Source organism: Sus scrofa, chromosome 6 (assembly GCF_054392235.1).
Source record: "Sus scrofa isolate SSC_HxYL_T2T_F1_AM1 chromosome 6, Sscrofa_HxYL_maternal_Yorkshire_Landrace_v2.0, whole genome shotgun sequence".
In the NCBI taxonomy this organism is placed as follows: Eukaryota; Metazoa; Chordata; class Mammalia; order Artiodactyla; family Suidae; genus Sus; species Sus scrofa.
Window position 1 is genome coordinate 114,581,306 of NC_139388.1, and position 25,195 is coordinate 114,606,500.

General features: G+C 39.5%; 1 protein-coding gene across 14 annotated transcripts in view; it reads right to left on the reverse strand.

The window, feature by feature from the left end:
• ZNF521 (zinc finger protein 521) overlaps positions 1 to 25,195 on the reverse strand; it is an 847,543-nt gene that overhangs the window by 256,849 nt on the left and 565,499 nt on the right. For all 14 annotated transcript variants that reach the window (XM_084964340.1, XM_084964336.1, XM_084964337.1 and 11 more), the window contains one exon: positions 4,145 to 4,324. Coding sequence is in view for 6 of the 14 variants with exons in the window: in XM_084964322.1 (XP_084820448.1) it covers positions 4,145 to 4,324 (180 nt within the window). In the remaining 8 variants the exon portion in view is untranslated. The remainder of the gene's footprint in view (positions 1 to 4,144; positions 4,325 to 25,195) is intronic.

Here is a 25,195-nt window from a genome sequence, read left to right on the forward strand (position 1 = left end):
CAGCTCATGGCAATGCCGGATCCCCAACCCACTGAGCGAGGCCAGGGATGGAACCCGCATCCTCGTGGATACCTGTCAGATTCGTTTCTGTTGCATCATGACGGGAACTCCCTAAGTAGGATATCTTGCTGGCACAGTTTGTACTGGCCACATCAGTTAGCTTCTTGTGTCTTCACCTTAATGTTAGTGTTGATTCCACATAAGTAAAGCTTCCCTTTAAAGCTAGTCCACTGAAAACAGAATCATCCTAATTGTCTGCATTTAATGGGATTTCTTCCATAAATTATGCATTCTGAGGAAAAAAATGCATTAAACCAAGTCAATTAAATGTATATGAGCTAGAAAATGCAAATAAATCCACAAAGAATACCTATCAACACCCAATAGAATGCTTAAATTAGAAATACTGGCAATGCAAATGTTATCAAGGACGCACAACTGGAACTCTCAGACACTGCTGGTGGGAGGATAAAATGGTGGAACCACTTGAGGTAAAGATCCAGAAGTTTTTCATACAGTTAAATATACCCTACCTCACAATCCAGCAATTCTACTTTTACTTATTAACTCAAGAGAAATAAAACATATGTCCACAAAAAAGCCTTTAAAGGAAGGTGCACGACAACTTTATTCACAACAACCAAAAACTAAAAATAACCAAAATGTCTATCGATTAGAGAATGAAAAACAAATTATGATACATTCACACAATGGAATACTACTCAGCAATAAAAAAGAATAGATTACTTATATATGCAACATGAATGAATCTTGTAGATACAATGATGAACAAAGGAAGGTGGACACATGCACACACACAAAGAAGTTCTTGAACTGGCAAAACAAATATACATTTAAAAAACTGAAAAGACAATTACTTCTGGTGGAGTAATATTGATTGGAAAGGGACCCAAAGATATTTCTAGGATGTAGGAAATTATCTTAAGAGGGATATGGGGGACAAGGTATATATATTTTGTCACATCTCATCAAATTGTACACGTAGGACTTATCAATGTCACTGTATATAAATGTTACATCATAAAGTATAGCATTAATAACTATAAATAACTGTTAAACTCTAGTTAGTTGGTCAGCTTATCATGATGATAAGAGTAAACACTTCTGAAACTACTTAATGTGTATTCTAGAATCAGCAAGTAAGTAAACATATGGAAGATGGTGGATGCTAGGTACCTCTCTGCGAAAGAAGGCAGTAACAAGTACGGCAAGAAAAAAGACTGGGAGGTACCTCAAGGGTTGAATTGAATTAGAGGCATCAATATGAACACGTGGTTCTTATTAAAGAGAGAAAAACACATACATGTCTATATATTTGTGGGTATGGTGTTGTATAAACTATATTACCCATGTATTACATTAAGTATACACATACACTTCCTAATTCTATCTGCTGAGATGGTTTATAATCAACAATATACCTTTATCAATTAGCACACTTAGTGCCCATATCTTGGTTTCTTAATACCTTTGTCCTCTTAAAGGAACCAGGTCTCCTCGGACAAAAGACTAATTGGGACTAGAACATGATAAGCCCAGAGCATCTGTCTGCAGCAGAAACTGAGTAAGCCCTCAAATAATGAGGGAGACAGATGAAAATGACACAGGATCCAGTTTGAAGGGACTCCTACTAGCCAGATCTCAGGTAATCTGAGCATCAAAATAATGATGGTAATGAATTATGGCCCAGTGAATAAAAAAAAAAAAATCCCAAAGCCCATGGTAATACAAATAAAAAAATAAATGAATGAATAAGAAAGGAAAGTGTAGTAGAAAGCCAACTAATAAATACAAAAATTATAAAGTTAAAATGGATGTCTTGTGAGAATAAAAATATTGATATAATGTCAAAGTATCTTACCACTAATTACTTATTATTTACAAAAGGTAAACAGCAACTTCTAACACTGGACAAAGTTGGTAGACACCACTCACCTTAAACAAGTACCCAATGTTAATGGCATCAGTGTTTGTGAAAACCAACATCATGTACCTCCGATCTGAAGTACAGAGAAGGATGTAAGATCAGTGGGTGGTGTTCCCGCCATGCAAGTCTATAACCTAACTTTAATCAGGAGGAAACATCAAACAACCCCAAATACTGAAGGGCATTCTCTAAAGTGCTGGCAGGTACTCTTCAAAAAATGAGCGATCATTCCCAGTGAAAGGAGACAGAAGAGACATGACAATTAAATGTTATGCTTGATCCTGAATCCCAGATGAGAAAACAAACAAATAAACCAAATCTCTGAAGGACATTATTGGGACAACTGTTGAAATTTAAATATTGATAGTGGATTAGATAACAGTATTCTATGTGTTAAATGTAAACTTTCCTCATTTTGGTAAGCATGCTGTGTCATGGAAAAGAATACAGTTGTTCTGAGGAACACCACACAGGATATATGTAGAAGGGTGTGATGTTCGAACCTTTTCTTTCTTTTTTTTTTTTTTTTTTTTTGGTTTTTTTTAGGACTATACCTGCAGCATACAGAGATTCCCAGGTTAGGGGTCAAATCAGAGCTGTAGCTGCCAGCCTAAACCACAGCCACAACAATGCCAGATCCAAGCCATGTCTGTGACCTACAACACAGCTCACAGCAATGCTGGATCCTTAACCCACTGAGCAAGGCCAGGGATCAAACCAGCATCCTCAAGAATACTAGTAGGGTTCATTACCACTGAGCCACAACAGGAACTCCTCCAACCTTCCTTCAAATGATTAAGAAAAAAATTAATAAAGAGACAATGATAAAGCAAATAGAGCAAAATATAAACACTTAGTGAAATGGAGTTATATGTAATATTTTTGTAATTGTTCTGTAAATTTGGAATTGTATCAAAATAAAAGTCACCAAAATCCACAAAAAATATGTACATAGCCAATGTTTACATAAGCTTCATAGATTTTCAAACTTATGTTCCCAAAAAAGGATAATGGGTTTTCTGAAAGAAAGATGATTCTATGCCATAATAAACTCACTTACTACAATTTCTTTTTGAAAAGCCACAGTGCTCTTCAATAAAGAAGCCTATTTATCTGGATTTAATCCAACATTTCAGGAAACCTACTTAAAATGGAACACCTTTTAAAATCTTACCAAAATATCAGCATTCTGTGGAAAACAGTTGGAGAACCGCTTGTTCAGTAAATACACTTCCTATACATGGTTAGTTAAAGAGAGATTTGTGTTAGGAAAATAAGAGAGAGAGAAAGAGATACACACACACACACACGCACACACACACACACACACACACACACACACACACAAGCAGTGTCAGCATCATCCAATAATAAGAGAAAAAATGATGACAAGAATCTGAAAAAAGATATCTATCTAAAATGTCTCACCCAGCCTCGTGTGGTATGTTCTTGCAGGATATATTTTTAAAAAGGGTAGACATTTGGTAAACTGAGTTTTACTTTTATCCAACCTTAAATTGAGTATTTCATGCGTCCTGTCATTTTCAATCTGATTCTTCCTATGAACCTTATATCAAAATAGCTTCTGTGCCTTAGGAACACCTTCTGTGGGCCAGACCCTGTGCAGGGCTCAGAGGTCCAATGATGAATAAGACAGACTTCCTATCATCCATGAGCTTCCAGTCTAAGGAGGGAGATGGAAGTTAACACCTGCAATGGACACTGTGATATTCGAGGAGAAGGAGGGTCCGCCTTTGTGGGAACACTAAAAGGCTCCAAACTCAGCAGCGAGAGACTCGTCAGGGAACGTTCTCTTGAGGAGATGATATTTAAGTTCAAAGAACTTCATGCATGCTAAACCTCTTTGGAAACATATTCAGAAGGTATTTTTAAACTTTATTTTAGCCACCCAGTGTCAGGTTCAGCATCTATATGGTATCACTAGAGTTTAAAAAAAAAAAAAAGGAAATGAAAACATTAAACTAGCTATTAAAATCTGAGTAAGATTCAAATCTAGGGGCTGTGACACTGAGTTCACCATAAACCATCATCTTAGAATTCTTCCTAAAGCACTTCTTGACTTGCCGAGGTGCTCAAGTATAGGAATCACACAGTTGGAATAGGGGAAAAGGAACAAACTGAAAAAATCAGAAACAGAACAGTATGAGAAGACAAGAAGTGATAAGTATTGTTTACCTGTCAGCTGACATTGATTAATCTTGTGTTCTGTGATATCGCTCAGTGACTCGAACACCTGGAGGCAGCTGTCACAGCTGTGCACAGCTTCGTCTTCTAGCTCCTCTCCGTCTTCCGGCCTCTTCTTACAGTCTATTGCCTCTCCATCTTCAGTCTTGTCTTCAAGTTTACAGTTGGGGTCTGGAAAAAAAAAAATTAAGACTCTCTAAGTATGGGGTTTAAAGACAGGTTCTTTTAAAGTAACATTTAATCTTCTTGCTACCAAAAAGAGAAACACCTTTTCCCTTGAAGCTGTGCTAGGAGGACTTTACTGCAGATTTTATTACAGAAACATCCAAAGTGAGTCTTCCCTAAAATGCATCAGTTTGTGAGCACCAGAGTTTTTCCTTTGCTCCTCTGACACGTAGCCCTTTTCCCATCTCCTCTTTCAAAGAATTTGCCACCCTTAAGGTTAACTTTGCCATTTTTTTCACAGCCTTGTAAGAGTTTTTGCTTACAAGGGAGAGATAAATCACTGTTAAAATTAAACAGTCTCCAATGCAAATGGGAAAAACCACTGTGCTTGAGAATGAATTCCTTTTCTGCTAAATATACTCTTTCGCAGGAAATTACCAGAATTAGCCAAAAGTCTAGAATAAACTGAGCTAATTACCATAGGCACAAAATTGACCTTTACTTATAAACTGGTCAAAACACACAGTTACCCCATTATTTGTTAGACGGCAATAGCAAAATAAGCCCCACCACACAGGAGAACACTCTAACAAGCACAAATTCAAGGGTAGATCCACTTGGCTTAGCTCTTGTTTTCAAAGTCATCAAAAAATAAAAGAAAATATACAAAGAACAATTATAAATTATAATCAGGTCAACAACACGAATTGGCATGGTTAGTGTCAAAAAGCTAAATAGTGGGAAATCTAAAAATAGTTCCATTCTAAGTCTAAGAATGACACACAAATAGCAAGGAGGAATAAGAGGGCAAATCACCTGTGGCGTTTTTCACTTAGAGCTCAATAAATACTTTGTGACTTGTTTTCTGCTGTCCTTTGCTTCGTTTTAGAGAAGTATCCCCAAACATTCTAGTGCCATAGCTCCTCTTTGCAGGAAAGCATAGGGGGTGAGATGATGCCTCTTTAGAAAAAATCAAATATAATCTATGACAATTTGTGGGACATTCATGTCTAACAGCAAAAAGTCCTCTGAAGTCAGAAATAAATCATGTCTCCAAACAGAGTTTTCAGTGAAACAGTTACAAAAGAGCTGTATCAAGATACCCCCAAAAAATAAGTAATGTGTTCTCTGTAGTCATTTTTTTTAAAACTGGAGAATAACTATTTGTAATAGCACAACCCAGAATCAAATTATTAGCCCAGACTTCTTAGAAAAGTCATTAAGCGCTAGCACACTGCAGTCACCCTGTCTGAAAGCACTTTCTGCTGCCCTGCATGTCACGTGCTTCTGCGAACCTACTTCTATAAGTCATGGTCCTCCCCTTTGGCTGGCAGTTGTTCCAAAGCCTTTCTTCACATCTGCCATCAACTTAACTATATCACCACCCTTCAAATGATTCGCATATGCCAAAATCAACTTACATTTCAACATATATAACAATCTCTTGGGTTCATGAAAAAAAAAAAAAGGCAGAATTTCCAATTCAGGGAGCAAGTAGTTTTGTTTGTTTGTTTCCAAAAAGAATGTAGTGTTCTAAGTAAATTGGTAATTTGGGTTGATTTGCCATCTGGAAAAATTATTATCTCAACACTATGCTGTGCCCATTTCAATACACCGCGGTTTTTAGACCAATAGTCCCTGGGGGAGTAATCACAGGATCTTTTTCGCTTGTCTTGTACTTTGCCCAGCACAGTACCGTGTCCAGGTGAGTGCTTAGGAAAAATTATTTAGTGATGATGCGAATGGAGAGGAGGGAGGGGGAAAAGGAGTATATAAAAAAAGTCCTGTGCTTTTATTTTTTCTTCTGTCAACAGGAACAGACTAGTTACCACCAAGTCAAAAGCACTTACATGCCTACATTTTCCAAAACGGACACTATATATCTGATCCATTGCATTTGCCACTGCAGGTTTCAAATGTTTCATCCAGAGCTACAGACGCAACAAATAGGTAATGATTCAAAGAGCTCCAACAAGCCAAAACCAAGTGGTAAAATACCGCCAAATTAGAGTAACTCAGGACAATAAGTAACTATCCCAATTATGGCAAACTTAAACACTTGATGGAAGGCAGCAGGCACACACTGAAGACTCTTAGTTGTTTAGCATGAGTTTCCAGTTTCTCATAAAACTGACAGCACTCAGGGAAATGTGAGTGCTAGGCCTGAATTTTAATATGATTATTTAAATGCTACGCATCAGGTTTGCAGGCCTGTTTGTTTTTAAAGAAGGAGACACTCTGAATACGTTAAGTAGTATGCAGAGAAAATGATAAGAACGTGCCTTCCTTATTATTCAAGACTATGGATACTTTACATGAATCCAAATAAAAAAATATCAAACAAATACGAATGCCTGCATGATACTTTTGCTCTTAACAGTTAAAGAATGACCCCAGTCCATGCTTCTGACTCTGTGGCTAGTTATTAAAATGAGGGTCATTTTAAGACTAATAAAAAATGGGTTTGCTTCCACTTCTGCATTTACAGATAGAATCCTTTAGGGACTGAAGTCAGTCAAGCTTATTCACTTCTGCTGCAACTTCAGGATGCCAGCTCCAGCCAACTGGCGAATTTGTTTTTAGGTCACCACTTAAGAGGGACCCTCTGGGGGGTGGGTGCGATTATAGCCTATGATGCCTTGGTGTAGCGTAATGAGTGCCGGCATCTCAGACTCTCTCCTTGCGAATAGATATGTTTTTCCAACCTCCCGTTCATCAAGAATTCTTTCTCCTCATTCAAAAGATGTGTTTATTTGTGTTAGGAGTTGCCATTCCTAATGGCAGTTGATGGAGGAAGATTCTAGAAAGCCTACACTGTCAAACATTTCTTTCCCACAGGTGGCTACACTTCAATAATTGCACATGGCCTTAGTAATGTAGTTTTTACAAAGTCCTTGGAGAGCCAATCATAAAAAATAATTCTATTACTCTGCTAGCCATTCAGACCTCTGACTTCAGCCTAAGGGGTTACAAATACAAGGTCCATGCCTGTGAGCACCACCCCACCGCCAACACCACTGCAAGAAGGACAGCTGGTATTCCCACTCTATTGTTGTGCTACAAACCCACCCAAACGACAGTAGTTTGAAATATCCACTTACCCCCTGAACTGCAACTACAAACCCCATCACGGTGGCAGGCACCTCTGTCCTCTACCCTAAAGGAGCCACTCAAACATGAGTCCCCCATCGCAAATGACCTCACCTGCCCAACCAACTTTCCTGCTTATCCTTCCTGTGCCTAGGAAGCACCAAGATGTATATTGCTTGGTCTTGGACAAAAGGCTTAATTTTGAAAGAGAGACACAATGATTATTATAAAAATAAATGGCAGCTCTCTGTTTCCAATTTTGTTAACATTACTTCTAAATGGAAATTTAAGAGACGTATGAGTTTTTCCCCCCTATTATGTTCCCTGGCAGGTGGTTCCTTCCTTCTTCTCATCCTCCTGTTCATAAGGGTTGTTATTGCTACAACTTGGTTTAATAAAATTACAACTTTGGGGAAAATGAAAAATTGCCCTGGCTTAAAAGTGTTGGAGGCAATAAACCCATGGACTTCAATTAATTTCAAGTGTGGGATCAGTTTAAGGCCAACCAGCAGAAATTCTATTCTGTCCATGTAAAAATGAGGTTTCACCACATTTACTTTTTATAACCTATATAAAAGTCAAGTAAAAGTAATGAATATCTAAAAGCCATCTCAGTGGACTGGCAAAGACGATCTGTATTCTTGAAATTCATCCTACATATTTCTCTCTGTGCAACAAGGATCCCATGCCGGATCAAAGTTAAAATGTCAAACCACTGAGAAAACAGCCCAATTTCCAATCCATTTCACTGCCTAGAAATGGACCTCCTTCCAAGCCACTTTTGCATGGAAAAGCACTGGCAAAAGAAAGAAAAACTAAGAGATCATGTGGTTATAATTATTACCAGGCAAGGAATATTTCTGCAGCTCAGTGGTAAAGTAAAACTCTGTCGCTCGCTGCTCCCAATAGTGTCCATCGCAAAACAACTGCCTCATTAAATCTCTGCAGTAAGATTAATATGCCGTAGCTGCACTACATTTATAACTTGGTACTCTATAAAAAGCACATTTAATGGTAAGAGCCAGAGCCTAGATACAAAGTATTACTATAAAAACTTCTGGCAGGGAGTACACAGTGCAGGCCCTCTGTCCTTCTTGCCGGAGATATAAATGAGGCTTTTCTGGTTGATTCTAAGCCTGAAGCTCTACCTTACAAACCAGTTCTTTTTTATGAGAGTGGCAGAAACACAAGATTCTGAGGATGATGTAAATATGAATGCAAGAAGATTGCTTAACGACTAAGATTGGCAAGAGATGAATGAACCCAAAATACTCCACTTATACACACACGCAAACTTAAAACTGGACCATTTCCTAACAGTTTGTTCTCTGGTCATAGCCAGCTTTTCACCAAATTAAACAACCATGGCATGAATTACTCAATCTGAAATCAACCCACATAGTGCCAGTAAGGTCAAGAAAATACCAGCTAAAAAATGCATACTGCCTTTTAAAAAGAACAAGTCTTGGCTTTGTGTGATGAGCATGACCTTCTGGATCTTATTTACCTAAAACTATTTAAAAAAAAAAAAAAGTTCAAGAAAAAGTGGGCTTAACACTACATTACTAGTGGACTAGTAAAAATAAGTTTTTGTTATTTTGGAAAGCTGCCTAAGTTCTTTCCTCCAAGGATAACTTCTGAAAATAAAAAGAGCATTATAACCCAGAGTCTTATTTTCAGGAACTCTATGATGAATAAGTAAACAAATAATTTAAACAAATGCATTCCACACTCCAATCCCCCCAAATCACTACAAATGATGCATCTCAAACTAACAATAATCTCATGCCAAATAATCATGAATTTTTCTTCTTTTGGATGTGCCCGCAGGATATGAAAGTTTCTGGGCCAGGGATCAAACCCGCAACACAGCAGTGACAAGGCCGATCCTTAACCCACTGCACCACACAAGAACTCCATCTGATGTTGTTTTTAAAGTTCATGTGTGACCACAACAATTGGCCTTGCAGGATTTACAAACGTCTTTAGAAGTCCCACACCTAGGGAGTTCCCGTCGTGGCGCAGTGGTTAACGAATCTGACTAGGAACCATGAGGTTGTGGGTTCGATCCCTTCTCTTGCTCAGTGGGTTAACGATCCGGCATTGCCGTGAGCTGTGGTGTAGGTTGCAGACGTGGCTCGGATCCCACGTTGCTGTGGCTCTGGCGTAGGCCGGTGGCTACAGCTCCAATTTGACCCCTAGCCTGGGAACCTCCCATATGCCATGGGAGCGGCCCAAGAAATGGCAAATAGACAAAAAAAAAAAAAAAAAAAAAAAAAAAAAAGAAGAAGTCCTACACCTAAAAAGAAAACCAGATACTACTCCCTGCTTAGAGTACACCAAGTCCGAAAGCACGCCTCCCCCTACAAGTGTGTTCCAATCCCATCAAATCCCATCAGCTGGCGTATCTTGATACTTTCTAAGAACAGACGAAAAGTTACCTTCTGGCTATTAAGAGTTAACAGGACCCTTCCTCCTTTTCAAAAACCAAAGGCTGGGATCTTTGGGGGCCTCTAGATATACATTCTAACTGAAAACCTCATAAGATGAAAATAGATTTAGGGAGAATAGACATCCACTGTCACAAAATCAGAAGGAGGCTCTAATGAAAGAACGTGGCAATTGCAGCCTGTGCGGCCGTCTGGCCCACACCACCTGCTGCTCTGCAGCCTCACTTTTACTGTCAAGAAATGGTGAACAAACAAAATGAAACAAAAACAAAAGCCATCAATGAAGTGGCCGAGGATGAGCATACCAGACTGCAGCCTCAGCATTGGGACAGCCATCCCCAGCTGAGACGTGGCTGATGCCCACAGGTCCAAAGAGTTCTAGCAATCAAGGATAAAAATGCACTCTTTTTACTGTTCCCGCAATGTGTGTTTTCTAACCACTCTATTCCCTGAAAGTTATTCAGCTGTTTTACAGGGAAAAGGAAACAAATATACACACAAACAAACAAACCCCCCAAAAAAACCCTTTTCATGTATTTTTTCTCTTGTCTCTAAAATCTTCTCAGACAGAAAGAATGATCTCTATGTTAAACAAAATCACGGAGTTGAAGTTTAGAATTTCTGTGGTTTTGCTTGATTGTTCTGCAGGTCTATCATGATCCTTGAAGACCAAACAGAAATAGCACAGATGCACTATTAGGAAGGAACACATGCCAGACATAAATTTATTGCCACTCTTCTTTCTACAATGAAATTCCTTCTAGGAGGAGGCTGAGTGGGAGGAAATTAGCCTTGGGAGAGGTTAAAAAAAAATACACACATGCAAAACAAAAAATACACATGCACACTTTGGAACCAAATAAGAAGCTTCTCCTCCTCCAATCAGAATCCTTCTCAAATTCCTTTCTTTTTCGTGGTTCCTCTTTATCATTAACATGAAATTTAGAAGACAGCAACCTTGGCACTCCAGATTTCACATAGAGTATTTATAAACGCATCCCTACCTGAAAGTCATTTAACCTTCACTTTGAGTGACTGTCACATTTTCAGTTAAAAAAAAAAAAAAAAATTACTGAGCACCCAGGCAGTAACAGGCATTTGGCTAAGAAGCAAAGTCTAAGACCCGGTCCTGGTCCCAAGGAGCTTGCAATCTGCTGCAGAGTTTTCCAACCGATGGGTCACAATGGGTTCAGGTGTCTGGGGACACTGATGCTTTCCACCCTCGAAGTGGCCAGCTACAGCTTGCAATGACTAGAAATTGCAGGCTTGTCGGCTCCCCATTTATCTAAGTGTTTCATTCAAAATTTAATATTTCTCTGCATATGCGCAGCATTAGATGGGCAGGAGGAGAGATGAGTAAATCAATGACTGCAGAAGGTGGGAGACTTCCTCAAATGGAGGAGCCCACAGACAAGGGGCTTTTAAATCAGATGGGACAGGGCAGGAAAATGTTCCCCAAAGACAACAGCACTGGGCTGTTTTAACGGGTGGACAGCACTGAGGACAAGTCAGAGAGGGCACTCCAAAAAGAGGAGACTCGTAAAGGCAGAGACGCATAAAACATGATGTTTTCCAGGAAGCGCAAGATCTTCTGTGCTAGTCAAATGAGGGGTGGTGGATAGAGAGGAAAGAGAGGGGCGCAGTGGCAGGGACAAGGCTGGAAGAGTGCGTAGATCATGAAGGAACTACTGCAAGCTAAATGTTCAAATGTCAACCTCGGCGCTATGACACTAGGAGAAATCATTGAAGGATTTTAAGGAGAGTGACTGATGGCATTTATATCTTCAAGAGATGCCCCCGCAGTAATTGGAAAGAGGCCAGACCCGGAAGCAGGGAGACCAGGCTGCAGGCTGTGACATCAGGCAGGGAAGAAGTGTAGAGAGCAAGCAAATCGGTAGCAGAAAAGAAGTAATGGGAGGTACCACAGAAACAGGATCTAGAGGACTTAGGACTGACCAGGACCATAAGTAAGCGGGAGCCGGCTCAATGATGGCCAGGCATTGAGTGTGATGGAGCTGGTCCCAGAGATGAATTTGCTGGTTTGGCTTTAAAAGAGGTGTATGAACTAAAGCTAATGATTTGCTTTTGCGCTATCTTCACACCTGGATTGTGCCTTTTATTCATAATCCCAATAAAGCCAAAGCTGGAGAGAGACCAGACATAAAAAGCACCATCACACCAGCTAACTTTTAACTAGTTTGAGAGATTTGCAAAGACCCCAGTGACACTTCCTAGGACTTAGGAGGTCTTTGGTGAGATTTCTTGTACTTTAGGCTTATTTCAAACACACCACAAAGCCAAGGAAAAAAATACATGCAAAACTTGGCAAAAACCAAAACCAGATATTGACTCTAACAGCTCTCTTTTATTCTGTCTTGGGGGGGGGGGAGGTGATCATTAACCCTTAAAGTTAACATGATTCCACATGTAATTCACCATCCTTTTTGAAAGACAAAGTAACAGCACTAGACCACCACCATCCCACTGTCATAATAGAAACCCAAATAAACACATTGAAACAGTCATTTTAAAAGGCATAGACTTCATGTGGAAGAAAATAGCACAGAAGAAACCACTTAAAAATAATTACAGGAGTTCCTGTCAGTGTCTCAGCAGTAATGAACTTAACTAGTATCCATGAGGACATGAGTTTCATCCCTGGCCTCGCTCTGGGTTAAGGATCCATCATTGTCATGAGCCGTGGTATAGGTTGCAGATGCGGCTCAGATCCCGAGTTGCTGTGACTGTGGTGTAGGCCAGCAGCTACAGCTCTGATTCGACTCCTAGCCTGGGAACTTCCATATGCTACAGGAGGGGCCCTAAAAGTCCAAAAAAAAAAAAAAGATAAATCAACAGAACACATATGAGATGGAAACATTGCAATGGGTACACAAAGTCAAAATTATCTAACCTAATAAGAAAAAATTATCCTGCAAAGGTTTTTGTTTTGTTTTCCTAGATGAAGTGTTTCCAGTGAACCATGCAAGGTCCTATTATTGCTGTTGCTGTTCTTTTGTTTTGTGGGGCTTCTTGGCACATGTCTTTCTTCTTGCCAGACTTAACTCTTGATTCTTCCAGTTACCCTGATGCGTTCATGTTCAACATCACTGGCTAACCGTGAGGGGCTGTTATATATCAGAGTAGAGTCCCTAACAACCTACAAACACAAACAAAACCAACTTCTCCATCCCTACGCTCAGTCTCAAACCAAGCTTCCGGCATCCTTTCCTCCATTTCATACCAAAAAAAAAAAAAAAAAAATCACCTAAAATATTTTTAATATCCAGATATACAAGTCTAATTTCCAACATCCAAGTGATTTTAAAACTGCCAAAAATCCACTCTGGAGGAAAAGAGATGATTTTAAAACATGTATGTGTAGTTTTTTAACATATAATGACCAAATCGACTGAAAAATGCCTCTTACGGCAATCACAACAATAAATGAAACATGTTTTTGAACCTAGGATTCAGATATTTGGCCATCTGGGAAACCGTCTGGCTATTTCTTTGAATGTAACCAACAAACCTCAGTTATAGCAGCACAGCTATAGGGAGCATTACTCTACCCCAGCAAAAGAAAATCTGGGAAGAAAAGCTCTGTATTCCGGACATCATACTATATGCGACTCCTACCAATTGTTCTTAGGACTTCAGCTAATTTAAATAATGTCAATCTGATTATAACAATATTTCTTAATTGGGCACTTAAAGTTAACTATATCAACAATTACTGAAACACTAGCTTAGGGAGAAAGTGCTCTGTTTTGAACAGGAAACATTCGTTTGCTGCAATGTAACAATACTCATCTTTCAGGTTTGTGACAAGAAACTCCAGTCTCATTCACAAGAGTCAATCCAATATTATCATTCAATTCTCTTTATTAGTGACTTTGTTTTTGCTTTATTTTTTATTTTTTGCTTTTTAGGGTTGCACCATGGCATATGGAAATTCCCATGCAAGGGGTCGAATTGGAGCTTCAGCTGCCGGCCTACGCCACAGCCACAGCAACGCCGGATACTTAACCCATTAGTCGAGGCCAGGGATCAAAACCTCATCCTCATGGATACTAGTTGGATTCGTCTCCACTGAGCCATGATGGGAACTCTTGTTTTTGCTTTAACTGAGAAAGTTCTTACTCGCAATGACATACTTGAAAGACAGGGACAACTCGATTTGTCTAAAGGTTGTGAATTAAACATAACATATCCCACTAAATGAAATCATATTGCTCAGGAATATGAAAAACTGCTTCTTTTTTTTCTTCTCCTTTTTCCCCTTCCTAAGCTCCAATTGGTTCTCAAACAAACTAGGGATCAAGCTGCCATTGAAATGAAGGGGAACATGTTTTTAAAATAACATTTTAAAAGATTTTTTTTCTTTCCTTTCAAACCAGCACACAAATAAGTGGACAGCCCACATTTCTAAGAAATGATCCCATTCAGGAAGATAAGAAAATGGTTTCTAAACAACTTCTTTGGTAACACGATGGCTCAGAGAAAATGAAAGAGAAAAATCCCATAAAAATAAGGTGCATGTTTGTATAATGAAAGATCAGAGCAAAAAGTGAGGCTGTGATTTGACTTATGAGCTATTACAAATACGAGAAAATTTACGTATAATTGGAAAAGAAGAAATTCATTTTGTTCTCCTCTAGTTGGACTAATAAATTTTAAAATATAGGCAACCTTAAATGTCCAAGTTCCTCAGCCTAATGAACAAAACAAGAAAAGCCACACAACCAAAAATCAACTATAAAAATAGATCATTATTGATTTAGTACCATTTCATAAACATTTTCCTTAAGGAATTTGAAACAAAGAAAATAAAAGGACATCATTTTTTAACTTTTCAACGGCATTTTTCACTTCCTAGAACACAACTGCTTATGTTTCCATATGAATTTATGTTTTTCTTCACTTGTAATGCAATCTCTCCAAAAACAAAATTTTAGCAATGCACCTTTTCCTACACAATGACAACCTTGCCAAATGTGCATTCCATCTGCATGTATCTACAGACAAGTAATAAAGACACCAGTGCCATTAGCATAATCAATACACAATTTACAGAGCTACCCAGATAGAACTGAAAGTGAACGTGTATGCCATTATCTTAGTAACTATAAATTAATAGACATTTGTGGAAATATATTCCACTTACATTGTTTCAATCCTGACTTGTCAAGAGAATGAACACACACACACACACACACACACACACACACAATTTATAGTGTATGTTACATATACACATATTTTAAATGATTTATTATCAAATAATCCCCAAACCTGCATAAAATAAAACCAGCTAAATCAATCACACATAGGGGAGAATGGCTGATAAATAAATATCCTTACTTAATCATTTTGGTTTTTTTAACATGCACTTTAATAAGCAGAAAAATATTTAAATATATATATACATATATCTATCTATCTATATTTAACATTCAGAAACATAATTTTCACTGGAGAAGGAACATATTCTCAAATGGTGAGCCAGGAGACCTCACCCAATTTTCTGAAAAGAATAATAACACTAATGTGGCCAATTCTACTACTTGCAATTTTTAAAAATCCAATCCTTTTGAAAGTTTATATTTAGCTAACACTACAAAAAAAAAAAAAGGGTACATGCCATCTCTGAAATATCATCTCTAAAACATCAGAATTGGAGTCATGTTTCTTCAGGAATGGTGAATGGGTCATGCCCAGTTCCCTCCACAGATGGCATCAAAGTCCCACCAGTCCTAGAGACAGCCCATCTCCAACAGGTATGTCCATCTTGTCAGAGAAACAAAGAAAATTTGCATGAAAAGGTGGCATATTTCAAATAAAAGAAAACAGACATTGCTTCAGGATGGTAACCTGCTAGTGGGAAATGGGAATTTGTTTTCCCCCCTAGCTTCTCCACACAGTATATTTGAAAGAGCCAATGTGACATCATCAAGGGGCTATTGAGGCAAAGTCAAATGCATGGCTCTAACTCTGCAGGCATAGCCATCACTCATGGTTTCCTATCACTCAAACTGGGAGGAAAGGGATGGGAGTGAGGGGGGTCCACCTTGGCAAATCTCCTGACCTTTGAGTCCTCCAAAAGAACACCTTTGAAAGTCTACTCAACCTCTGGAAGGAGGTACTTCTGCAGGGATTTCACCAGCAATGGGAAAACACTCCTGGATCCCTCACTCTAGCACCCCACCCCCACCGCCTCTAAAACACCTCCCAGATCAGCTTTCTGAGGCAGGCGTTTCTTTTATCAGAAGCCAAAGCCTTTAATCACACAATAAGGGATTTGTCAGGCTTCCACTGCTTTCCATTCTCTCTCAGGTGTAACTGACTAATATCATATTTTTTTCTTGCAGAAGTAACTTCTTTGGGAGGGAGGGGAAGGTAGGGGAAACAGTAGAGGGATCCGAGATCAAAATGCCTAAAGCAGAAAGGAACACAGAAGGGGAGACATGGCCAGGGGATTAGTTATTTCCACCTCTTGATGTGGCTTAAGATTGGCCCTGGCTTCTTCTACTAGAAAATTATGAGACTCAAGCCTGCCCATTTTTGAGTCAGGAAATCTACATTCTTTCTCTGCTCACCTGAGCTAATGGGATGAGACCTGTGTCTGTGCCTCAGTTTCCTCAGTTTTCCTTTGCATAAGCCAAAGTCAGATGCATGGCTCTAACTTTGCAGGCAATGATAACTGATGCAAGACTCACTTAAGGTCAAATGGAAGAGATATACAGTGTCTCTGCAAACATAAAAGAGGTGCCCAGATAGAAAGTATCTGTCATACTAAGTGAACTCACCTCTTCCCCAGCTCTGTCCCCCCACCTCCTTTCATTGCAGAGAATGGTTACTAAAAGTTGAAGATAAATACTTGCAGGATTCCTCTTAGGCTTTCTGGACAAGGGGGGATATTTTCTGCTCTACACAGAGACGAGACAACCGCAGCACTGCGTCAGGCACCCTCAGGAATATGCAGAAGAGGGAAAGATGAAGAGGATGAAATACGCCTGCTTCCTTGGCCCCCATGAACTTGACCCATATTAAAAAGGTGGTACTAGTTAGCAACTTTCTAGCAGCAGCTAGGATACCTGTTTGGCATCTTACATTTGTTACCTACTGCAACTGTGAGGTGAAATCCATTCTCACTGTTTTATTCTCACCATTTCTTGGTGAGAAAACCGAGGCTGAAGAGGTTTCACAACACTGCACCATTCAAAGGCAGGTCCATCAGGCACACGTCCCTCAAGTCAACTCACCAGGACATGATGATGGTGCAGATGGGACAGAAGCCGGAGACTTTGACAGCTAATACTAGACTGACTAAGGAAAGTGACTCCCCCAGGGCAGGGGGCCTGCGATTTGGGCTTCTGTTAAGAGGCTGAGAGGGATGGGGAAGTTACTTTTCCTTCCATGGTCTAGAATGTGTACAGTCCTAAGAGGTAATTCCTAGAATCAGAAATCAAGAGACTGAGATCCTTCCCAGCCTGTTGCAAAGTCCTGGCGTGACTTGAAAGGGGGCGCTGAAATTCGGGGGGAGGAGCTCTTGGTCCCTGAAGCCCTTGGGGTTTTGGAGACCATGAGACACTGAACCTCCCCCCATCTCCCACGCGTGCTCGGGACACTTTACTTCCCCAGCTCGTCATCTCTTCTTTAACAAGACTCCAGCCTGAGCCAGGGCTAACCTGTCAGGAGCCAAGGCTAACCTGTCAGGAAACCAAACTGCCACCCTGGCCCAAGGTACCTTCTCTAAAGTGTCTTCCAGGATGTCAATTTTAAATTACCTTGAAGTAGAATTTCTTTTGTCACTTACTATCATTGAAGGAAATTCCAACTCATTAAAAGTGGCCTCGAACAATCCTCTTGACTCTCTCCACCCCGATTTTCAATTACTATTTCTTTCACTTCATTTAGCATTAATACTGAAGGAAAAAGTATAAATGGGTATTTGAAAGTCATCTGATTGGATGTATTAAGGTTTTAGGCTTTGTCCGTATAGAAAGACAACTTTATGAGAGTTATAATTTAGTTAAAATAAAAAGAGATGGTAGTGTCTACCCAGAGGATGGACAAATGAGTGCTGAGGTCAACCAGCGGGCAGTGACAGAGGCTGGGTTTCTAAAACCCGGAGGGAAAGCCAGAGCCCAGCATTCTGGGAGTGGGGACTGGGTGATTTCATGAACTAAATACAGAGGGGACAGGCAGCTTAATGAGCAAGGGAAGGCAACGGGAAATAAAAATAAAACAAACTCAACAGTTAGGATTTACTGTAGAAAAGGGGGGGAAAAGAAATGAAGAGCAAAGAAAATTCAGGTGAACTGCCCAAAGGAAGATTTCACATTAAACTAGAGCAGTGGCAAGTAGTTCCTGTTGTGGCTCAGTGGTAACAAACCTGCCCAGTATCCATGAGGATGTGGGTTCAATTGCTGGCCTCCCTCAGTGGGTTAAGGATCTGGCGTTGCCATAAGCTGTGGTGTGGGTCGCAGATGTAGCTCAGATCCTGCATTGCTGTGGCTGTGCAGCTGTAGCGCCCATTCGACTTCAAGTCTGGGAACCTCCATATGCCCCAAGTGAGGCCCTATAAAGCAAAATAAATCAATAAATACATACAGCAGTGGCAAGACACAGCCAGACACAGACTGGAAGGTAACAGCCAGTCAGCAGACACATTCCTTCACACCCTCAACTCACACAGCTTCTACACAACACGGGATTCCTCTCAGAAGCCAAGAAGAAAATGCTTCTAGATCAATTTACTGATGGGTACGGTGATGCAGAAAATCATCCCCTTGTTCGGCTAATTCCTTTGTAAACCCAAGCCCAGATTTACCTTTTTAATTTAAGGATTATTAATAAATCTACTATGATTAAACCTTCATAATGATATGTGAATTATTTGTCTCTAGCTCCTCTCCCAAGAACAATTAGCCTACCTTTGCAAATTAGCATTTAGCATCGGCCCTTTTGCAAAGAAACACAAAGACCTGACTTACCAAAAAGATGGCAGAGGCTCTAAAATTAATTAGCTCCACTTTATATTTCCATTATCTTTTAATTGGAATTTCTGCAGGAATTTTTCCTCCAGATCTCTCTCTACATTGGCAAAATAAAGTGGAGCTTTGAATCGAGAACTGCTTTGGCCAGTGGGAAGGGGCTGGTCACGGCTGACAGAACCCAGCAAAGATGTTGCCAAGGGACCCACCCAAGCCAGGCCTCTGAAAGCTGTGTCCGGCCACACAGGTACCTGAAAACGCCCACACCTGAACCACAACAAAGAGGAATTTTTATAGAATAGAAAAAAAGTTGTGTTCCATGGGATGAAGGGTTTCCCCATGAAACTGAAAAGACCTTTGAGAAGAAGAGGAAAACACATTTACAAGGCATTTCTTATCGGACAGCTATTATTCTAAGAGCTTACATGAATTAACTCTGAATTCTAACAACAACCCTATGAATTAGATACTATTATTACCCTCACTTTCAAATACCAAAACAGTAGCTCAGACTGACTTCATAATTTGCCCAAGGTCAACTAGATTAGAATTTCAACCCAGGGAGTCTGGCCTAACATCCATGTGGCCCGAGCTGCATCCTCCACCTCCACCACAGCTCACAGCAATGCCTGATATTTAACCCACTGAGCAAAGCCAGGGATCGAACCTGCATCCTCACAGATATTAGTCAGATTCGTTTCCAATGAGCCATGATGGGAACTCCTAACACCCATGCTCTTAACTGTCATACTCTTTTGACCCATTTACTAAATGTCGGCTGAGCATCTATTACATTTCCAGAAGCTGCTTAGGTGCTGGACCCTGAAAGGTAAAGGGGAGAGGCAGACAAAGTTCTGAAGCTGGTGTAATAAAAAGACAGAACTGGAAGAATGATCATGAACTAGAATGAACTAGAAGAAAAAAGAACAAAACCTTTCTATCTAATGGAATCTATTAGTTACAAGAGGGAGCCTGACAAAACTGAAAATTCAAAAATTTAAACTTCTAGGAGTTCCCTCTGTGGTACAATGGGACTGGTGGCATCTTGGGAGCACTGGGACGCAGGTTCAATCCCTGGCCCAGCACAGTGGGTTAAGAATCAGGTATTGCCACAGCTGTGGCTTAGGTCAAAACTATGGCTGGGATCTGATCCCTGGCCCGGGAACTCCATATGCTGCAGGGTGGACAAAAAAGAAAAAAAAAATTAAACTTCCATATGGTAAAAGAAAAAAATACCACTCACAAAGTCAAACGACCAACTGGGGGAAATATCAGTACATCAGAAAAAGGACTAATTTTCTTATTAAAATGAGCTGCTCTTTCAAACCAAAAGGTAAAAGTGTGAAGGAAATAAAAAGACAATTCATAGAAAAATAGATACAAATGGTGTATAACCATGTGAAAGGATGCTCATAAGTACAGAAATGCTAATGAAAATGTCAATGAAATACCAGTTTGTCTGTTTGTTTCACAAGCCACATCAGTAAAGATTTAAACATGGGCACTCTCAAAATGGTAAAGGATAAAACAAACCAGTAATAAGTAACGAACAAATAAATAAATCAAAATAATGACAGAACATCCTATCATGGCCAGAGTTGTTAAAGGGAGAGGTCTTAAGTGTTGATATGGAGGGATTTCTAGGAAATACATTTAGGGAGGACAACTTAGAGAACTGCCACTTTTGTTTGAGAATAAAACATTCCCACAGTACCCACACACATATACCTCGCCATCTAAGAAGGGTCCAGTTCGCTGCCAGAGAACATCAGCGCTAGAATCCTTCTCCTCTCTAAATGACAGTGGGAAAGACATTTAAACCACATTTAGAAGGGATAACACATCACCAATATTCCCCACTTTTCACAGTTCGCTTTCCGCCACTTTGATTTTATGAAAGATCTATATTAGTACTTGCTTTCTCTAACTGAAAGAAATCCGAAGAGTGTTTTTGATTTTAGGGGGAAAAAAAAAGAAAGAAAAGAAAAGGAGGAAAGCAAAAATAGTATTCAGCGCATTTGTTTTGCAGAGTCCAGCCATTAGAGAGGCAGTGCACCCCCTACGCCCGCCACCCCCCAGCCCCAAGCAAGAGCAGCACCACCAAACTCCTTCCCCAGGAACTATACTGGGCATCTCAGCATCAAGCCACCAGAGCTTTGAGCTGTGTCTGTGAGCATCTGTGCTTTATCTCGATTTATTTTGTGCATCTGTTAGCAAGATGTGTCCTAAGGTAATTGCTTCTTCGCTTTACACCAGTTGGGCTTACAAAAGGTTTCACAGAAATGCTCTACTTTAGGATAGATTGGGGGTGGTAAGGGGACTGTATTAACCCCTCCAGGGCATGGATGCATCGCACTGAGACTTGGCTTGGAGAATTATATGGATGGTGCTAAGAGCTGGAGATAGTCAGCTCTAAACATCCTCCCATAGACTATTTTGGTGGGACTCTGAAAATAACACCATCGTGAATAGAGACAACAGAAAATGTCGAAAAAATAGGAGCTGAAAAGTGGGGGAAAAAAAGTGTTGGTAGGTATATTACTGATTTTTATAATCCTTCCCAAATTTTTATATTTTGTAAGTTTTCAATTACAGAATATACTCATGGACTGTTGATGCATTGTCAGATCCTAGTATTTACCAAGCTCCTTGATGCGGAAATTGTGCTAAGAAGTTGCAAAGATCATAAGCAGAAACATATTACAACATTCGTGTACATTTTGCTAATTATCTATGAGGTGAAACAAAGGGGAGAGTTTTTAAACTGCCTTGTGATGCCAGAATGAGTGAGTTTATCCCATATTTAGATGACATTATAAGAATGATAAGAAATCCAGGTATTTGGAAGAATAAATAGATCTAAGTGATGAAACACTCAATGAATATAGTTAGGGTAGTTTACTTAGAGTAGAAAAACCAGGTCCATGTACAAAGGATGGCCAGAACGTGTATACAAGTTAGCCAAGGACAAATAATATAAAATAGATATCACTTGTATGAACTGAAAGTATGCCATTGTTGCAAGACTACAGTTTGGAGTTAAACAACATTAACAGGGACACAAAGAATCATCTAAACGTGTCTTCGCTATGTGAAAGCCAGGAGCAACTGGGTCTGCCTGTTCCTTACAGTATCCTGAGCACCTGACACATAATCCATGCTCAATAAAGAATTCCTGTAGAAGGTATGAGCATCCTCAGTAGTTTTCATTCAAAAACATATCAAACCTCAGATTTGGTTTGCTTCCTCCAGGATTCTTCCCTGACCTCACTCATTTCTCCGTGAAATGTTCTCAGAACACCCAGTACTTTCCCTTCACCTGATTATAAACTACTCGTATCTACTGAATTGTTCATTTAATGTGTTTCCACTGCTTGGCTGTGACTCCACAAGAACACGATTCTATACGTCTCCTTCATAGCATCCCCAACTCCTAGCACTCCGAGACTGCTAAATGATGGATGTGCAGTAAATATGTGTTGATTAAACAACTCAGTGCAGTAATGCATTTGTTTGTGCATTTGTATGCTTGCTTGTTTACCATCTAGTTTTAGGCTACAGGGACTCAAAGAAAAGAAATATAGGACCCTGTTCTCCAAGGGCTTATTGACAAACCAGAAAACCAAGTTAGTGCCAGAGTTTCTATGATATATGAGATATAGAAGGGATAATAAAGAGAGGACTCATTTTTAACTTGGGTGGGTCAGAAAAAGCCACACAGAAGATGTGAGATGAATCTTAAGAAATGAAAACAACATTAAAGCCTTTATAATGGTACCAAACCAACCTGAGACTCCAACGGTCTAAGGCTAGAGGAGTGAGGCTGGGAAAATCATTAAAGGTTTGGGGCATGATGCTTTATGAAAATGGCACCAGCACTTGGGCAAATGGATGGACATCAACTGAAGATGAGGAGCCAATGTATGTCAAACTAAATTAAAAGGCTGTCCTTAATGCAACAAGCTTTGACCTTGGCTCAAACATTTCTACAGCTGCAAGTTCATACCCACCCCACTGCAAAAATCCACCTGAGATCCAGGCAAATAAAGAGTTGGTCACACACTTACACACGCACACAATTTAATCCAAAGCAGCTGCTACTATTAGGGCTGCTCCTGGTGAAATATGACAAACCCCTAGTGGAGTGAATTGGTCACTGGTCCAAGGTTCTCATCTAGAAGATGCAAATTGCTCTAGAACTTGAATAGACTCAGATTCCTTATAGAGGCCCTGAGAATGGTTCAGTGTGTAATACATGTGTCTTTCTACATTAGTTCTGTAAATAGGGGGTCTGGACAATAAATCACAGTGGAAAGTAAGACCATCTAACCTCTACTGCTTGATTTTGTTCTATCAGCCACAACTCAATCAAGTTCAAAATTTTAAAAGCATGACTGCCCCATTAATATGAATTATTGATCAACTTGCAAGAATTACAATTTCTCAATATGAAAATTCCACTATGTTAGTGAGAGATGGGAACTCAGAAGTCATCAACATGTTCTTTGGTATTAAAAAAAAAAAGTGATTTTGGTTTCACAGAAGTTTACTGAGCATCTAGTATGAGCCAGGCACCAGGCCTGAGGGACATGGAGCCAAAGATAGAGCTGGGAAGCCATCTCAAGGGTTTACCAGCCCATCGCACTCACACTGGGTTTTAAATATGCAAATTGGAAAGTATAAAATCCGTTACACTTAAAAGGAGCTATAAAATGGTATTATTATCTTGTAATGGTTTTATTTTGAAGATTAAAAATGTGGTATAATGATGCACTATTTGTGTAAATGACCTATAGGATTTTGGAGGAAGCAAAAGGGATTTCCTGTGAATGGTCTTTTTCTTCCATCAGTTACAATCCACCATCACCATTGATTCCACACTCACCCCTTTGAACATCAAGACCATCAAGACATCCAATATCATTATCCCTAAATTGTCTTATGCTTAAGATCTATGATTCCGTAAAAGTTTATTTCAAGACATTCACCTCCTTCTCTGGGGAAAAATAATTAAACCTGTGTTGTGGACATTTCAATACTGACTTGTTTCATTCCTTAGTGTTCTATTCCCTTATATTTAGTGGAATGAATTCACTCCACTTGTTTCACCTGGTTTTACATAGCAGGGACTCCTAACTGAGGTTTAGTTTCGCTGTTTTTTAAATATTAATACAATACACATCTTCCAAGCACTTGCAATTGTTTTAAGGATGCCACAAATTCTTTGAACATTTTTTAAAAAATTAACTTTAGTATCATACAATTCACTTTTAGAAACATTATTCACATCTTTGCAAAATCAACTGCCTAAATCCAAAAAGAGCTGGAGGTAAATATTCTGTGTATTATATATTTAATGGAACTTATCTTTTGATCATAAGAGAAAACAGAACTCACCATTCTCAAAAATAATAACTCACCAAAATTTTGGTGCCAAAAATGTTTTTTGAAACTCATTTTATCTACCATTCTTAACTGACCCAACTTGCTGAAAGGTGAATATACCATACACACATTATCTCCTGCCACTTGCACTACTTCCTTTCCCCAAATTAAAAAGCAATGGAAAGTACTTAAAATCTCATCCAGTTTTCTAGACCATAAGCTTCCCAAGCAAAGCTTATGGCTGGTTCACAACTGAATATTCAGAACTAAGCACAGTGCCTGGGACAAAATCAGCACTAAAAAAAACGAACAAAAAAACTGAAACAACCTGTGGAAATGACCCCCTTGTTCTACAGAGAGGAAATCCGAATCCTAGAGATCAGAGAGTAGGTGACTCGCCAACAAGTGCAGAGAGCAAACCAGAGCTTGTTTTGCTGGGCCCTTTCCCTTGCAGCATCTCCTTACTAGCACTAATACCCAAGTCACAACACTTATGACCATAACTAATTATTTATTTTAACTCTCAACTCTTTCCAGGAATTAATACGCATTCCCTTGAGTCCACAGTTCTTTTCCACCCTTCCCTCATGTCTGCAAAAAGTGCATTCGAATTTTGCATCGTGCACACTGACAGCCCCAAACCACCCTCCATACAGCAATTTCAGACTCCGTACATCGGCTGATGAAGAAAATATTCACTTGAACTCACGATGGCACCACCTTCCCAGCTAATAGTTCTCTTTTGGTTTCATGGGTACTTGGAAGAGTACTGTTTGTGAATACTTAATTGCCTTTTTTTAAATGCATAAAAAGAAGAAAAGAGAAAAGTGTGACACTAATGATGGAAAGCATATGTCTAATAAACTTCTAACAATTGAGACAAGTTAAATCATTAGGAATGCAGAAAGCAATTACTATTCAATGGTATGCACGCACTTACTAGACCTAATCTGGTT